Raw genomic sequence first — 17,578 nt, 5'->3', positions numbered from 1 at the left:
GTAGTTGTGAAGTTCTGAGGTCTACATAAACACTTCTTTCATATGAATGAAGAAAACCAACAACTTCTGATCACTACTCACTTGCGGACATTAGGAGCATTCAGTTCAAAAAGAATTCTTGGCTCATATAAACTAGCCAATATGCTAAAGCACAAATATAGCCTTTAAACAGAAATGTTCAATCCAAACTGATGAAGCTAAATTATAGACGAACATATACATGAAATTTACGAAAACTTAAGAGAAAATCATTACGAGTTACCTCAGGTACCTGATCAAAACTTTACCACTAGACAAAATAACAACAACCATGCCTCAAAGACAAGCTTCAGAAAAATGTGAACAAGACAGATATGAGAATTTCAAAATTTGGCATAAAAGATCATTCAATTACAAAACGAGTCTACGACTACAAGTCTTGAAAATTGAATAAATATAGTACCTACAAACCCCAGAAATCTACCAACAACAAGAGAAATTTCTACAAACACAATGCATCTAACAACAAGAAGCTACGAGAAATTTCTACAATGAGAAGCAGCACAGTTCTGCAGTTATATACTTCTTCATATGATGAGTAAAGAAAAGCAACTACTTTTGCTCGCTACTCAACTTACTACAGCATTCGATCAATTCAATTCCAGTCGACTTGATCAAACTAAACATTAATCTCCATAGACTCGAGACAATCCATTATAGAAACCATAAAAATCAAACCTTTTTTTAGTTATACTTCCTAGGCCTACCTCTTTTCTTAGCCCCTGTTGACATTGGTCTCGGAGCAGCAGCAGGAGGAGGAGCCTGAGGCCGCGCTGGCGCCTGAGCTGGATTCGGAACCTGAACCGTAGCTGGAATTGGAGTAGCATTTTGTTGATTATTCGCAACATTCACATTCCCTTCAGACGAAAACATCGGTGGCATCCAAGTTGGAAATGCACCAGTAGTTGCAGCAGCAGCAGCAGCTCCTTTCGCAGTTCCCAAATCCTCCAAATTCCCATTCACAAAACCCATTGGGAAAAACCCCCAAATACAATAATAAGCTTCTCTCCCTGGCACCATTGGTGGCATTGACAAAATCTCAGTAGCAGTAAAAGCCCTTTTACATTTATCACACCTTAAACAACACCCTTCATAAACCCTAGGATACTCATACAAATTGTAACAATACGGACACGCCGTCCACAAATTCACAACCCTTTGCCCTCTCATCGCACCACTCATCGGCGTCGGCGCCGTAGCCTTCGGCGGCGCACTATGATAACTCCTCTGACTCACCGGACTGGGATTCGGGTTCTGATTTTGACCCGAACCCGAATTACTCGCCCGACTACTCCTCCTCACGGGTAACTTAGCATCTCCTTTCTTCTGCTTATTATAACTCCCTCTAGGTCTTCCTCGTCCACCAGCAGGAGTCAATTTAATTCTAGTAAAAAGGGAAAGTTCATTATCATAAAGACCCTTTTTTGATGGATCTGAAAGAACAGCCCAAGCATCAGCAACAAGGCCAAAAGCAGTATCTGAAGATGGGTATTTGTTTTTATCAGGATGAAGAAGAAGAGCAAGACGACGATACTGTTTCTTGATAAGCTCTGAATCTTCAGTACGGCCTTGGATTTGAAGAATAGAGTACCAATCATGGTGATTGTTGATTCGTTTTACAGAAGCTAAAAGAACTTCAGCAATTGCTAAGATCTGGTCAGGTCCTTCAAGTAAAGGCTCAGTTTCTTGAGCAAGAAGGGCAAAATCTTTACAAGGGGCAAATTCTTTTTCTCTTAATAGCTTTTCTGCAACTCCTAACAGTCTCTCTGCTTCTGCTCTGCTTGTAGTTGTATGATGTTCCATTTTTTGGTGGATTTTTGGGGCTTTGGGGTTTTGATCTGAAATGGAGACGGAGAAAATGATGGATGATTTGGGGAAGAGGAAGAGAAATTTGGGGGGGTGGGGGGGAGTGGGGTGTAACTGTAGAGTGTAAAGGACCAAATGATATTTGTTTATAATGTTTATCTACATTGTAATAAATAGAGGTTTGATTGTTGTACTTTGGTTGAGGGTATTTATGTCATTTTATATTATTTTTTTATCTTATCGAATAAAAATAGTTATCTCAAATTATTTTTAACATTTCATATTAATTAGTCACATAGCTAAAAATATACTTTTTCCTTTCCTTATTACTTGTTACATTTATTTTTTAGGGTTAACAAACATAATTTTGATCGACATTTTAAAAGGATGAGCAACTTTCATATATAGTAAACACAAAAATCATATTTGTGTGTTATAACTATAGTTTGTATAATTGCGCTTCATAGCAAACATAAATATGCATATTTCGCTATACATATACAAAAGAAAGTGGTTGTATATAGTTTGTTTATGTTTCGATATACATATACAAAAGATCAATTGTATAATATGTGTTTGTATAAAACAAGAAAGAGAGAAAGGCAAAAGAGAACAAGGCAGGAAAATATTTGTATTGTATAATTATAAGTGTATAAGACGAAGATATATATGTATTTGCATATGTATATACAATTTTCTCTCGCATTTACAAACAGAAGCGCAATTTATATAGTTCTGTTTGTATAAGCGAGAGAGGCGAGGGAGAGACTGGCGAGCGAGATCTGGGAGAGGGGAACGAAAATATATGCATATATATAATTTTCTCTCACTTTATACAAACACAAACGCATTTTATACATTTGTGTTTGTATAAAAGTGAGAGAGGCGAAATAACAACAATTTGCTATGTGGTACAATTAAATCAAACTATGTTTATAGCATTTAATTTGAATTAATAATTTGCTATTATATACAAAAAAAAAAAAAATTAAAATCATATTTCTATAAAAAGTTTTTACAATTTAGAGAATTTTTTATTTAGTTTATGAATATCTAAATTTTTGATTTTAAAATATTGAATTAATATAATCTAATTTAGGTTTGAAAGTTAGTCAAATTAACTCTTGAAAAGCGTAACATTGCAACTAATAAAGGAACGGAGGGGGTATGTTTTAAATCAAGATAAAATTAACTACATCAATTTAAAATTGAATTATTTGAAAGTAAATATTGTAAAGTTCTTTTATTGTTGATTTTGATATTGATGAATAATGTATATAATAAGAAAAAGAATTAAAGAGTGAAATTAGTAAAAATATATTTATTAATTATGATTTATTAAGGGCAAAAAAGAGAGAGGACAAGAATATAGAAAGGGGTATTTGTTATTTTAATTAAAAATATCTAATTGAAACACTATATTAAAAGTTAAGGTATTCAACTAAACACAAATTACTTTAAGAGTAAATAAAATACCCTAATAAATTTAAAGAATTGTCTATATATCCTAATGCATGCATCTTTAGTTGTTCATCCAAAATAGTTTTTGAGTTTTATTCATGAATTAAAATTGGTTAAGGAAAAGGAAGGTATGTTTAATAGATAAAATCACAAGAAATGATGATTGTATTGCAAATTGAAATTTCAAGAGATATTTGTGCAGTTAATTATCACTAGAAATAATTATTGTACCTTATTAGAAGAATAATCTGGAACTAACATCTTATAATTTTGAATGCAAAAATTAAAACATATTTATACCACTTTATAGCAAATGAAAAATAATAGGAAAGATATAGTGTCTGCTTATAACATCCATGCATCTACCCATTAATTCAATTTTAGTAATTTGTCAATTTCTCAGCTAAATTCATGAATTAACTTTGTCTAGTTATTCTCCCCTCTCCATGATTATTTTCGTCAAAAATATCATTTTTATTACCTATTTAATGAAAAAAATAATATTTGAATTGATATAAACACAACAACATTAGAAGAGGAAAAAAAAAGAACAACGAAATCTTTTGGGGATTTGGATTACCCGTCCATAGTAGCGATGAAAATTATACATAACTAGTCATGATATTTCGTCACAAATTCTGACAGGTCACCAAAATTCGTGACATGACTAATTTGGATCCAATCACTAATATCGACAAATTACCAAAATTTGTGACGAAATAAGTTTTTCTCATCGATCAATACTACAAAGTTCTAATCACATAGCTATTTTTGCATCAACTTTTTTGAATGTATCAAAATTTAAACGATGACACTAAAAGATTCTATTTGTGCAAATCATCCGATTTATATAGTATAAATTATAGGAACCACATATTATAAGTACTAAATAACATCCTATCCCTTCTAGTTTTCTATTTACCAAAAATCCCTTAAAAATGATGTTTGCGGGATACATAGCGTTGTGCACGGGATACATTAGGTTTGATACATTCCACATATACATAGTGTTGTGCACGGAATACATTAGATTTGATACATTCCACATAGCGGGATACATAGCATTGTGCACGGGATACATAGCGTTGTGCACGGGATACATAGCGTTTGATACATTCCACATAGCGGGATACATGGCATTGTGCACGGGATACATAGGTAAATAAGGAATTTTTGAAATTTTTGAAATAAGAAGGGATAAATGAATATTAAAGTAGGAAAAACTACCTAACTACACATACATCACTATCATATATACTATATTTACCTCTAGTTTAAAATAATTACATATATTACCATTTTTAATATTTATACCATATATTTTTAAAAATTCAATCAAATACACAAATTCCTTAAATATAGTATTAAATAATTATCTTAAATTTAAACTCCTTAATTAATGGTCCATTAACAAGTCTATTTTTTTAAAACTCAAATTTGTTGTTTCTCCCACCCCACCCCCACGTCCACCAGCCGCTTTATTCTTCATCTTCTCCCTCTTTCTTACTTCATACTTGCATATTTAAATCTTCATTATTCATATAGGTTTATTTCTATTATTTTATTATTCTCTTGTATGATCTTGATTTTGTATTTGGGTTAAAGTTCATAATGTTCTGAAGTACAATTTTAAAAAGTTTTACAAATTAGATTTTATATTTTTTGACGTATTGTTTCTCAAACACTTTAATGGATGACTATTTTCAAAATCGAATGATTCTTGTTAAAGGTACTACACATTAACAATATTTTACTAAATCAAACAACTTTTATTTATTTTCACTCATGAATTTCTCATTGCAGGAAGGTTTTGAAGATCCAGGAAACCAAGGAAAAGCTAGCAGCCAAGAGCTAAGCCTTTCATCCTTCATAATGTCGTGAGAGGTGTTTGATATTGCAGGCCACTAGGGAATCATGACTATATTTTGATTTTTGGTCTTGAGATTTGTATGTTGTTTTTTTTTTTTTGTTAAAATTGATATTGGAAGTCTTTCTTCAGTTTGTCGAAATATCTGTTCTCCTAGATATCTCAATCTTTTTGTTCTGGATATTTAAACTTTTTACGAATATTTGCATTTCAATTCAACTGGGCTATTCAAACTAGTGTTGAATCTCAAATCTGTATATATGAAATATGAGTTTGTTTTGATGCATTTTCAATCTTTATGAATCAATGTTTTACATTTGTTGTTCATTCGCCAATATTCAAGTTGAGAATATTGGATACACATCAGGTGTACATGTATCTGAGTTAAGATTATATGTATTTATGAGAAAGAATTTTGAATTTTTTTACTTTTTCTTGGAAAACTGATAAGACAGATACTCTACGGTCATGATTTGTTCCTAAAATGTGTGTGTTTCAGTTGCATTTTATAATTAGATCCACATGATCATATGTATATACTTAATATGTATCTGAGATACATGTTTTTGAATATAATGTATGAAATTGATACTTGATACATCAAATTAATACTAGATATGTGAAATTAAAACTAGATCATATAAATAGATACATGAAATTAATATTTGACACATATAACAAATACACGAAATTAATACTAGATACTTATCTGATACATATGAATGTACTTGTATAATACTCATGTATCTAAATATTTAGTTTGTTGAATACATTATATATTGATAATAAATACATCAAATTAATGAATTTATTATTTAAGAGTAAGAAATGAAATTAATCAAATTACATGACCAAGATATACATGTTTTTGTTTATTACTAATAATATAATGAATTTATTATTTCAAAGGATAATTTTGAAATTATAAATTGAAATTAATCAAATATAGATACACTCCTTGATTTCCGCCTTATAATAAGAGATTTGACTAATTTAAATTTTCAGAATTAATTATTCATGTATTATGTAAATCCTTAATTACTCCTCTAATTAAGGAATTTGGTTACAACCTATTAATTCAAACAAATAAAATACGTATCTCAGTTTAAAATTCATAGATACATGTATCTCCAGATTTAATCTCATGTATCCTAAGCATAAAAATATGGTAGAAGAATTAATATTTGAAACTATTGGGAATCTTAGTAATTAGAACCTAAACTAGTGGGATTTATGTAGTTTGCCCATTAAAGTAAGTAAATGAATGTAGTTAAGTAATTTGTCCATTTATATAAGTAAGGCCCATTCCGGGAATCGACCCTATTGGGCTAATGAGGCCCAACCCAATATTAAACAGTCGAAGAAATAGGCCTTATCACAATAAAGATTTTTAAAGGCCCAACATAAGCCCAATCATAAGAGGTGCTGAACATTGAAGGCCCAATATTTAGCCCAATCATTAGAAATCGAAAAAAGCTTGCAATTTATCGGAAAAAAATCACTTTTCTTTAATTAATAAGAATTTGTTTTTGAAATTCTCCCTTTATTCTTAATGAAATGATTTATAATCAGATATATAATTATTGATTTGTTTTTTATCATAAATCTCTCTTTTTTTTTTCTCTTAAACTTTACGATCAAATGATGTTATATAAATTAAGACGTGAGTAATTATGGGCTAAATCTAGTAAGACATAATTGCATATTTCATGCCTGGAAATAATGTCAAAAGCAGAGACGTATCCATGATTTTGAGATAATGGGAGCACTATTATAAAAAGGTTAATTGATGATATAAATTTGATCGGTTCGACATTGAAGTTTTTACTACTGAAAATCGTTAAAATTTTAAAATTAGAGGTCTAAAATTAATTATGATATATATATATATATATATATATATATATATATATATATATATATTTATTGATGAATTAATTAAAATGTCAAAAGTGCTACCAATTACCACTTAAAGAAGTGTTATCTAATTTTAGAAAGAAAAATAAAACAAGATAAATATAAAATTCAAATTTCTAACCTCGCGGATAGAGGTGCACTCAGTCATAATTGCATTATATAATACTTCAAGTGTGAATTCACACATCTATATTTTAATATTTTTTTAAAAATATAACACTATTATATATAATTTTGAGAGGGGACCATGGGTTCACGTGAACCCGGTGACCTCCCTTAGATAATCCCGTGGTCAAAAGGTCCTTTTATCAAATAATCTAAGTTCTATGTATTTAATCACTTTTAAAGACATGTACTTGATGGTTTTTGTCCACATATATAATTGTAGTTTAATTTGAATATGATAAGGCCACGTGTTCATGCAAATTATAGAAGGCTAGGATTGTTTCCTCCACTTTAATTTCTTCCATTATTAACCATATATGCAAAAAAATAAATTTTTTTATGACATTAATTATTAAAAATACTCTAAAAAATCTTAGTAGTTTAGTTGGTTTGTATTTTTCCTTCACCTACCCCAATTTTTTTTTAAAAATAAAAATTAAAATATTACTAAAATACTCCTACTAGACTGATGACCCAAACAATACTCCATTCAAGTTTCTAATAGTACTTATTATGTTTGACTTTTTTCCACCTATAGTTTGGATTTATTAAGAGACCAATCAACCTATGAAGGGATAAACTTATCTATTTTTCATAGACTAAAGAAACCAAAACTTGGGATTTCTTTTTTCGTTTTGGAATCTTCTGGGAAATTAGTGTGAGCTCAATTGAGAAGACGTTAATTAGTAGAGGGAATTGATTTGTGATATTTTTTGTTAGATTCCTTCTATTGCACTAACTCAGATATCTTTAAAATTTCAACTTGAAATATTGCTTTTCGAAGGGTTTAAGATTTAAAATTATGCCCAAAATCATCAAACACCTATTAATAGTTATTGTTTTTTTAGTTTTCCAACCAGTGTCCAATATACACATCAAAGTCTAACTAATCAGACAAATCGCTTAGCGGCCCTTTCATCTTTGGCGTCAGAATGCTCGATCAATGAGCTATTACACTCTTTTGCATCTAGGCAAACCTCTTGGTTGTCTCTTCAATCATAATAACATTCACAAATAATATTCTACTCCCTCTGTCGCAATTTATATGACTCACTTTTTTTTTAGTTAGTTTTAAAAAGAATGAAACATTTCTATATTAAATAACAATTTAACTTTAAAATGTTTATTTTACCCTTGATGAAATTATTTATAGTCACACAAGTTTCTATCATTCATTTTAGATCACAAGTTTTAAAAGTCTTTCTTTACTTTTAAACTCTGTGCCGAATCAAACTGCGTATCTCACATAAAATGGGACGGAGGGAGTAACATATTAGAGTAGAATCGAACATGGAAATTTTAAGGGAAAAGGCTCAAAAATGCCCTTAACCTATTAGAAATGGTTCAAAAATGCCCTCCTTCCACCTAATGGTTTAGAAATGGCCTTAACGTTTTCTTTAGGTTCAAAAATGTCCTTTAGTTAACAGAAATATGACATGGAATTTTACTAAACAAGTGGTCAATTTTCATTGGTCCACATAGTTTTTTTAATTTTTATCAAATAAAAATAACCCCACCCAAACCCAAACCCAAACCCGTTTCTGATTAACCTAATCATGCTTTTGTATCTTTTATTCCTTGAGTGATTGTGTTTTTTTTTTTTTATTTCCGAAATTGGAGAATTAAGATTTGTATAATATCGGAATATGGAATGAAAGAATGAGTGAGGCGAGGATTGGGATGATGAAGCAAAAGACAACTCGGGTGCCTCTAGGAACACTAATTGGTCGGGAGTTGAGGGATGATAATGTCGAGCTACATTAATTGACTGTGGTATAGCTACATTATCAGTTTTTTTTGTATGAATATTGGTTTCTCTTGAATAGATTTTAAATCATAATGGTATATTGGTTGCTATCTTTGGTAAAGAAAATCAATTAAACAATGTCTTGAGTGCTATCCCTCCAGGAATTGGTAGGGAACAATAGCTTTAGCATTTTCTCAAGCACTAGTTGCAATTTTTGTAAAAACTAATGCAGAGTTTCAGCAAAAAGCTAAGCTGCAATCTCTGGTTTTAATATTTTTTTTTGCCAGAAAACGAGTTTAGGTTTGGGTTTGGTGGGTCTTTTTATTTGATAAAAGAATTGTGGACCAATGAAAATTGGCCATGTGTTTAGTAAAATTCCATGTCATATTTCTGTTAATTAAAGGGCATTTTTGAACCTAAAGAAAACATTAAGGGCATTTCTAAACCACTAGATGAAAGGAGGGCATTTTTGAACCATTTCTAATAGGTTAAGGGTATTTTTGAGCCTTTTCCCAAATTTTAATAACACTAAAAATGGGCACCTAATTCTAAGGAAACACTTCGTACCACAAATTTTTCTATACTGAAAATTCAAATTTGAGACTTTTTATCAAGAAAAAAATAACTTCATCAACCTGCATCTATGATGCTACTAATAGTAGTTACTATAAGTAATCCTGGCAAGTGTCAAGTTGAGCAAATGTGGCAAATGAGAGATTAAAATATGTCCCCTTTTTACCATAAAAAGTAAAGCTGCACATTCCATATTTTGATGTAACAATAGCATCCAACCACTCCCTCTCTCTCTCTAGGTTTCAATTGGTGGAGTTCTCCAATAATATCTTCCAACATAAAATTAAAAAAATTCCTCTTTCTTTTTGTTTTTTCTCTTCAATTCCAAGAACAACAAGTGAATAGTGCTTATTCCATCTCCAAAATTAGGTCTACACATTTATATACTCAATTATTGGTCCATTTTTATAGGGTTTTCTAACTAGACTAGATCTGAGGTTTTCCTCTTTAATTAGGGTTTTCTTATAATTTCTTACTATTTATATCTTTTGTGATAGTTTGTAAGATTTCTTGAAGGTCTGAAGAAAGATAATAGTTATCATCTAATAACACGGCTTCTCAACAAGTAAGAATAAGATCTGTGTACATTCTACTCTTTTCAGATTCTACTTATGAAATTATACTGTTATGATTGTAAATATAGTGAATTTTGGTGATATATAAACTAATTTTTTTAAATTTTTTTTTGAAGGATGGCAAGGGAGAAGATAAAAATAAAGAAGATAGATAATATAACAGCAAGACAAGTGACATTTTCAAAGAGGAGAAGAGGGCTTTTTAAGAAAGCTGAAGAGCTTTCTGTTCTTTGTGATGCTGATGTTGCTCTTATCATTTTCTCTGCTACTGGAAAGCTATTTGATTTTGCTAGCACCAGGTAAAATCTCGAGATAAAATGAAGGATTATTTTATGCGTGTTTAGTTATGAGTATTTAAGTAGTTTTACGATTATTATCCTATCATTAATATAAACTAAGGGGTGTTTGGTTGGGGAATTAGTTATTACAGGGTTGTTATTCCACTATCAATATGGAATAAAAATAATTTTATAATTTCGAAATTAGTTATCTAACTTTAGAAGATGAGATTAGCTATCCCGAAATATCATTTTCGACAATGATGTTAAATATAATCAAATATTTGGGTTTGTAGGATGTTTCGAAGGAGCTAGGGGGTGTAAGCTAAGGTGTTTATTTGTTTGGTGGCCTAATTTATTTGTGTTACTTTTTTTGTTTTAATCTATTTATTAAAAAAAAATGTAAATTTTTATATTTTGTATTCCTTTCGTCTAACAAAATAAGGGTCATTTTGGTAAAAAAAAAATATTGTCCAAAAAAGAATGATCATTTTAGGAATTTAAGACAATGATTAGTTAGTAAATGTTTTCAACTATACCTTTATATATATTAAAGAACCACTAACTTGTTCTTAACAGTGATTAATTTTAAAACATCTAATTATTGGAGTAATTTATATATATACGGATAACTCAATAAATAATACGTTGTGTTAATTGTTTTTCATAATGAATGTGAAAAAGGCTAAAACAGATGTAGGGAGTAATTCTTACGCCCAATATCCTACGTGGTATATTTTAGACTACAAGACTCAATCAATATTTAGGTACATTAAACACAAATATGTAGCTTAAGATCACATGATTTAAAAACAATATGAACTTCGTTTCAACTCAACAAATTAAATTGAAACAAAAGAGAATACGTTGAATTCCTTTACTTCTTCGTATTTGATTTGTTATTAGTGAAAAAGTTAGCTCCATCATTAATAAGATCATACATTATCTATACCTCGTGAATTAAGAGTGCACACTTTACGATAATAACATAATATTCAATCGAGTTTGAGAATGATAGAATATACACAAATTTTACCTTTATTTTTGTAAGATAGAAAAATTATTTTCGATCGGGATAAAGATTTGTCTGGTTTGTTGTAACAAGAGGAGCAAAGAAGGGTATTTCTACCATGGCAAAGACGAAACGAATAAACTGTAGTTTCATAGGGTTTCTTCAAACAAGAAAACCTCGTGTCTCACATTTAATTACCCCTTTTTGTTATTTATGTCCTAAAAAACAGTGAATTAATTAGAAACCCTAGGAAATTTACTTCTGTTTTTGATCATCTAGATACTTCTTTATTATGTAAAATATATACTCTTTTTGTTCATTTTTACTTGTCCATTTTGGATTTTATATTTGAGTATTTTATTACAATATTCATATTAATTGATGTATAATTTCAGATCTTGAAAAAATGATTTGTGGAATAAGTTTGTCTCATTTTATGTGACACTGCTTAACTTGATCTAATGTTTAATAGAAAAAGACTTTTTTTTGAAATTTGTAATCTAAGACAATTGTTAGATGTATTTGTGTAGTTGTATATAATTTCATAAAACAAGGAATTTTAAAGTTAAATTATTTTTAATTATAGTAAAGTTATATTCTTTTTTGGGACGAATTGAAAATGAAAGGTTACTACATAAAATAAGAGTATTTTAATTGTCATATTTCGCTTTTCGATGGTCAAATTATATCAACTTTGATCTACACCAACTTTTAAAATTTTAAATGAAGTGATTTTTTTTTTAATGGGCAAATGCCTACTAAGTTAATTATACTATTTTTATAAACCTATTAATTTTTTTTGATAAAATTACCTAGAAAGTTGATTTTGTAAATAATCAAGTGGTTTACTCCCGACAACATTTAAATTTAGTGTCAGTAATCCTTGTTTAGTCAAATCATTCAATTTCAACAGTCATTTATTTACTGGCTAAGACAAGATATGTCAATTACTACTAGTACAAATGGGAGGGCAAGAATTAAAGGATTTTGCTGCTACAATTATAACTTATTTCCCAATTAGGAACTAACTAATGATATGACAAATACTTACCGATCAGATATTTATATCAAATTAATTTATTTATTATATTTAAATAATTTAATAGATATAAATATATGTATTAAGTAACAAAGTTTGTGGTGGAGTGATGATAAGTATTTCTTCATTCTCAATCAGAAATTTCGAGTTCGAAATCTCTTTTTATGAAGTTGGCTTAGTTAGAGAGCGGATTACCTCAAATTTTCCGATGCGAATTCAGACAATTCTTATCTCACAAGTTAGTTTTTTTAAGTTGAGTTGGAATCAAATTCATTTTTTTAATCATGTCATCAAAATCAGACCTATCCAAATTTATAATTTATTTTACACATCATACTCTTGTCTTAAATTGTGCACAATCCAGACGTTCAATTTTTGAGTTGTTTAGTTGGTGGGTGATAGGTAATTTTTTTTCATTGTTTTAATTTAGGCAATCCTCACCTTATCCAAAACTAGAACTAGCGTTTGGGATCAAGTTAGATTCAAGATTATTTATAATATATATTGATTAAGACTTGAATTAATTAACAGAATAATTAGTTTTCTTGTTTATAAATGCAGCATGAAGGATATTCTTGGAAAGTATAAGTTGCAGTCTGCTAGCCTTGAGAAAGTTGACGAACCTTCCCTTGATTTACAGGTAGTAATTATATATACTTTATACTAAATTAATAAGTAAAATATAAGAGCATTGTTAATTTTATTATGCTCATAAATATATTTTATGAGTAACCAATGGTTATTTAAATTAGTGAAGTTAATTATCTTAATTAGCTGAAGTGAAAATACATATCTCTTGCTCCATCTCTCTCAAATTATTAAATTATTTATCGTGAAATAATTCTAAAATTGTTATCTCAAATTATTTGTCATTTAAAAAGTTTAAGATAAAGTTGATTATTTTTTTCATTTTAATGTTAATAGTTTTTTTTTTTTTGAAGACTACAAATACTTCAATGATATATTTAATGAAAAGAGATTATATCTTAAGACATAAATGAGAGTATATTCAATAAATGTACACGTGAAAGAGAAATAACGACATATAAATTGAGGCAGAAAAAATATAAACTATATATGATCTAATGACAAATGTATAAGTAAATAAATATATTTATTTTTGTATTTATTAATTTGATGTAAACACTCCACTTAATTAAGTTTCTACAAAATATTAAGTAGGCTATAATTACATCTACTTAATTAATTAAACTGCATATATATTTATTTATTAACCTTTTTATTGCTTATATATCATCATTTTATAGCTAGAGAATAGCCTCAACATGAGATTAAGCAAGCAGGTAGCTGATAAAACTCGTGAGCTCAGGTACCTATATAATTCTTTTCTTAATAATTGTGTCTACGTTAACTTGCACGCACCTCAATTTTTACTATCATAAATATCAAATAATTTTGCTTATATATATACTACCTAGAAATTTTTGATAGCGCTTAGATTTGAACGCTGTCGATCTTTGACCTTCAAGTAATTTTTATCTTACTTCATCAACTGCTAAATTACACATCTGCCTCAACTTTCACGAATTGGTATTATTGGGCAACTCTTTCTATCGAAACTTGGGTATCAATTTTTGTCATTGCGTAGATTTAAAAGTGGTCGATATCCGATCTCTTATAATTTTTATCTTGCTCCATTAACCGTTCAACTACATGTGCACCTCAATTTCCACTATAATATTATTCGATAACTTTATCGATCAAAGCTTAGGAATATGAAAAATTTATTACCTAGCATACTTTCTTTGTTATTACTTAGATTTGGATGTTGTCTCTGATCTCTCATGATTTTTATCTTTACTTCATTAACTGTTTAGCCATATATTATACCATTGAGTAAATCATCCTCCCAACACTAAAGAAAAAAGAAAAAAAAATCTCTGATTAATATATTCAAAATAGTCTTAATTAAATTTAAAGTAGTTGCTCATCGAGCCTCAAAATGAAAATTCAGGTCCCTACCCAACTTGTTATTAATATGAATATATTTCCTTGGCTTTATAATTGATAGCCTTTTAAATTCGTTATTAAATTTCATTTAGATATTCGAATAACGATTTGATTTAAATAAGCACTTGAACAAGACAAAAATGTTCATATTTGACACTTTCCGTTCAAATTTTGAAATAAATAAATAAATTAACACGTGTTCTCAAGCGTCTATTAGGTAGTTATGTTAACTACATAAAATATGTCATCTCTTTTAATTATACACATCAGCCTTAAGTGGAACAAGCCTTTGGTTTTACAGCTATTGATGCTAAAGCATATAATTTAAAAGGACGATATATTTTAATTGGTTAACTTATCTACGTAGCGAACACTTGAAAATACACACGATTATCCCCCCCCCCCAATTTTTTTTTTTATACTTATTGATATTTGTGTATGTATATGTAAATCAGGCAGATGAGAGGTGAGGAACTTGAAGGATTGAGTTTAGAAGAATTACAACAAATTGAGAAAAGACTTGAAGCTGGTTTCAACCGTGTGCTTGAGATTAAGGTTTCATAATTTTTGTTAAAAGAAATTATAATACTTTTATGCTAATTAAATAAACTTCTGATATCCTAACTTTTTTTTAAATCTCAGGGTACACGAATTATGGATGAAATTACCAACCTTCAAAGAAAGGTTTGTACGATACTTTTACTAAAACGGGATCAATGCCCAAAGTATCCTGCATTCATGTATGATCAAAAAAATATTGTTGCACCTCGAGAGGGTGTAATGTAGGTCACGTACCTTAACACAAGCATCAATATTATCCCATGATTCAAATTCGTGACCTACCACAAACATCCCATTAGAATTTGACTCGTTGGTAAAAGTTTTCAATAGAAAAAGCCATAAAAAATATTACTCACAAGTCACAAGACAATTTGAAATTAGCGATTTTTCAATAGTGAAAAAAATAACTATTCGTTGCTCCAAAGCTTCCCTTCAGAAAACCATTCTTGACTAATCTTTTCTTTTTTTGTCATTTTTTGACTCATGAAATCTTTTCAGGGTGCTGAGCTGATGGAAGAAAACAAACAATTGAAACACAAAGTAATTAAAATCCCCTTTAGAATTAATAAGCTTTTATGTACAATTTTTTTTTTTTTAGTAATTAGTGTTAATTAAATTGAGTAATTTTCATCATATTCTAATAGTGCTTATCTATAGATATGTATTATTTTAATTGTGCTATTTAGATGGAAATTATGAAGAAAGGGAAGTTGCCCTTACTGACTGACATGGTGATGGAAGAAGGCCAATCATCTGAGTCTATAATTACAACCAATAATCCTGATCAAGATGACTCCTCAAATGCATCTTTGAAGTTAGGGTAAGCTTGCTTATACTCTTACTTAAAAGAGTTTTAACTTATTAGATAATTATGTGGCGTAGTTTCAGCTCTCCGAGGACATGACCCTTAATAGGATAGTGTGGAGATTGAGAATTAGGATAGATAGTTAGTAGGTAGTTAGCCGTTTTTTATTTTCCTTTCTATGTGTATATGTACTCCCTCCGATCTGTTTCAGTTTGATTGTCTAGTTTTGACTTGGAAGGAAGTTTAAAAAAGTAAAGAAGACTTTCAAATTTAGTGGTCTTAAATTAAAGATATGTTTAACGTAACAAAATGCTTTTTAATTTTGTGGTCTTTACATATCATGTGGAAAGTTAGAATTAAAGAGTTGCTAAAAATGAGAATATGTTGATTTGTTTTAGACTAAATAGCAAAGTAAGACGAATAAATTGAAACAGACAGGAGAATGTTTCTTGTTTTCATTATTTTTAGATTTCAATTTTACTACCTGTTGTTCCTTATAGCTTGGGTTACTTTATTATCTTGTTGTTTTTACTTGTTGCTACTGCTTCTATAAGTCAATTGGTCTATCAAAAACAATTTTTCTATCTTTTTAAGATAAAGGTCCGCATATACTCTACCTTTCTTAAACCTGACTTGTGGAATTACAATATATTTATTAGTGTTTGTATAATACAAATGAGGTAAAGAATTTTGCTACCATCAACCAGGGGCGGAAGCAGTATAATGAGGGGGTTCGGAAGAACCCCCTCGGCGAAAAATATTACTATTTATATTTGGTTAAAATTATTTTTTAGGAATGTATAATAGATGTCGAACCCCCTTCCACTAGTTTGTGTGTTTACTTCTCAGATTTTGAACCCCTTTATTAAAATTTCTGGCTCCGCCACTGCCATCAATCTAAGTTAACTTGTTATATAACATGTTTATTGATCTTATATTCTAGGTTACAAGTTCCACTAATTACTATATGGATATTTACTTATTGTTATCTTTTGTTTATGTTGTTAACAGTGGTACTACTGCAGTTGAAGATGATTGCTCAATTACATCTTTAAAGTTAGGGTAAGATTTGTTTATATCCTTCATAGAAATGTATATATATACACCTACTCCTATCGTCTCAATTTATACGATGTAGTTTGACTTAATTATTATAGAGTTTAAGAAAGACTTTTGAAACTTATCGTCTAAAATAAGTCATATAGATGTTTGTATGTCTATAAATTATTTCATTAGGGTAAAATAAACATTTAAAGTTAAACTGTTATCATATTTATTGGAAATTACTAAAAAATACAAATTGAAACAGAAAATATTGCAGGCATTTTGATTATTTTTTTTTTGGTCAGGTCCATTTTGATTACATATGTTCATTATTATGGGGTCTACAATTAATTAAATTTGCTATTTATTGATCAGGCTACCATTCAGCTAGCAAACTCAAATGGGGGAGCTTTTGTTGAAGATTGTACTAATAATAATTTTTGGATGAAAACAATGAGTGGCATAATATATTTGCCTTTTTTTGGAAAAATATACATTGGAATATAATTGTCACTGCTTCTACTATGTTATTGTATGTATGTGGACAACTTGGCAAAGGGCATAATGCAGATTTATTAACCATCTCATTTTGGGTCTTGTGAGGGGATTTCTATAATATAATCTATGAGTTTACGTGAACTGAATAATTTCTTATTAAAATCAGCATATTTATATGGAGAAAGATACTCATGAGATATTTATAGATATTTGACTATGA

At 29.3% G+C, this 17,578-nt stretch overlaps 2 protein-coding genes across 2 annotated transcripts; one reads left to right on the top strand and one right to left on the bottom strand.

Moving 5' to 3' along the window:
- Positions 1-377: 377 nt before the first annotated feature.
- Positions 378-1,967, bottom strand: LOC125814233 (uncharacterized). The gene has a single exon (XM_049493692.1). The coding sequence runs from the start codon at positions 1,840-1,842 to the stop codon at positions 724-726; it is 1,119 nt and encodes a 372-aa protein (XP_049349649.1). The 5' UTR covers positions 1,843-1,967; the 3' UTR covers positions 378-723.
- An 8,297-nt stretch (positions 1,968-10,264) lies between these two features.
- On the top strand, positions 10,265-17,499 carry LOC125814203 (MADS-box protein SVP). Its single transcript, XM_049493660.1, has 9 exons — positions 10,265-10,449; positions 13,041-13,119; positions 13,748-13,809; positions 14,906-15,005; positions 15,093-15,134; positions 15,510-15,551; positions 15,698-15,831; positions 16,828-16,878; positions 17,236-17,499. The coding sequence occupies exons 1-9, from the start codon at positions 10,268-10,270 to the stop codon at positions 17,249-17,251; spliced, it is 708 nt and encodes a 235-aa protein (XP_049349617.1). The 5' UTR covers positions 10,265-10,267; the 3' UTR covers positions 17,252-17,499.
- Positions 17,500-17,578: the final 79 nt, after the last annotated feature.

The sequence above is a fragment of the Solanum verrucosum genome, unplaced genomic scaffold (assembly GCF_900185275.1).
Source record: "Solanum verrucosum unplaced genomic scaffold, falcon-dt-bn FXZP01000230.1, whole genome shotgun sequence".
Taxonomy (NCBI): domain Eukaryota; kingdom Viridiplantae; phylum Streptophyta; class Magnoliopsida; order Solanales; family Solanaceae; genus Solanum; species Solanum verrucosum.
Note: the sequence above shows the minus strand (reverse complement) of the source record. Positions and strands in the feature narration are given on the sequence as shown.

Coding starts and splice junctions, on each gene's coding strand:
- LOC125814203 (XM_049493660.1), top strand. CDS start 10,268: ATGGCAAGGGAGAAGATAAAAATAAAGAAGATAGATAATATAACAGCA. Junction 10,450..13,040: donor TTTGATTTTGCTAGCACCAG/GTAAAATCTCGA, acceptor TTATAAATGCAG/CATGAAGGATATTCTTGGAA. Junction 13,810..14,905: donor GATAAAACTCGTGAGCTCAG/GTACCTATATAA, acceptor TATGTAAATCAG/GCAGATGAGAGGTGAGGAAC.
- LOC125814233 (XM_049493692.1), bottom strand. CDS start 1,842: ATGGAACATCATACAACTACAAGCAGAGCAGAAGCAGAGAGACTGTTA.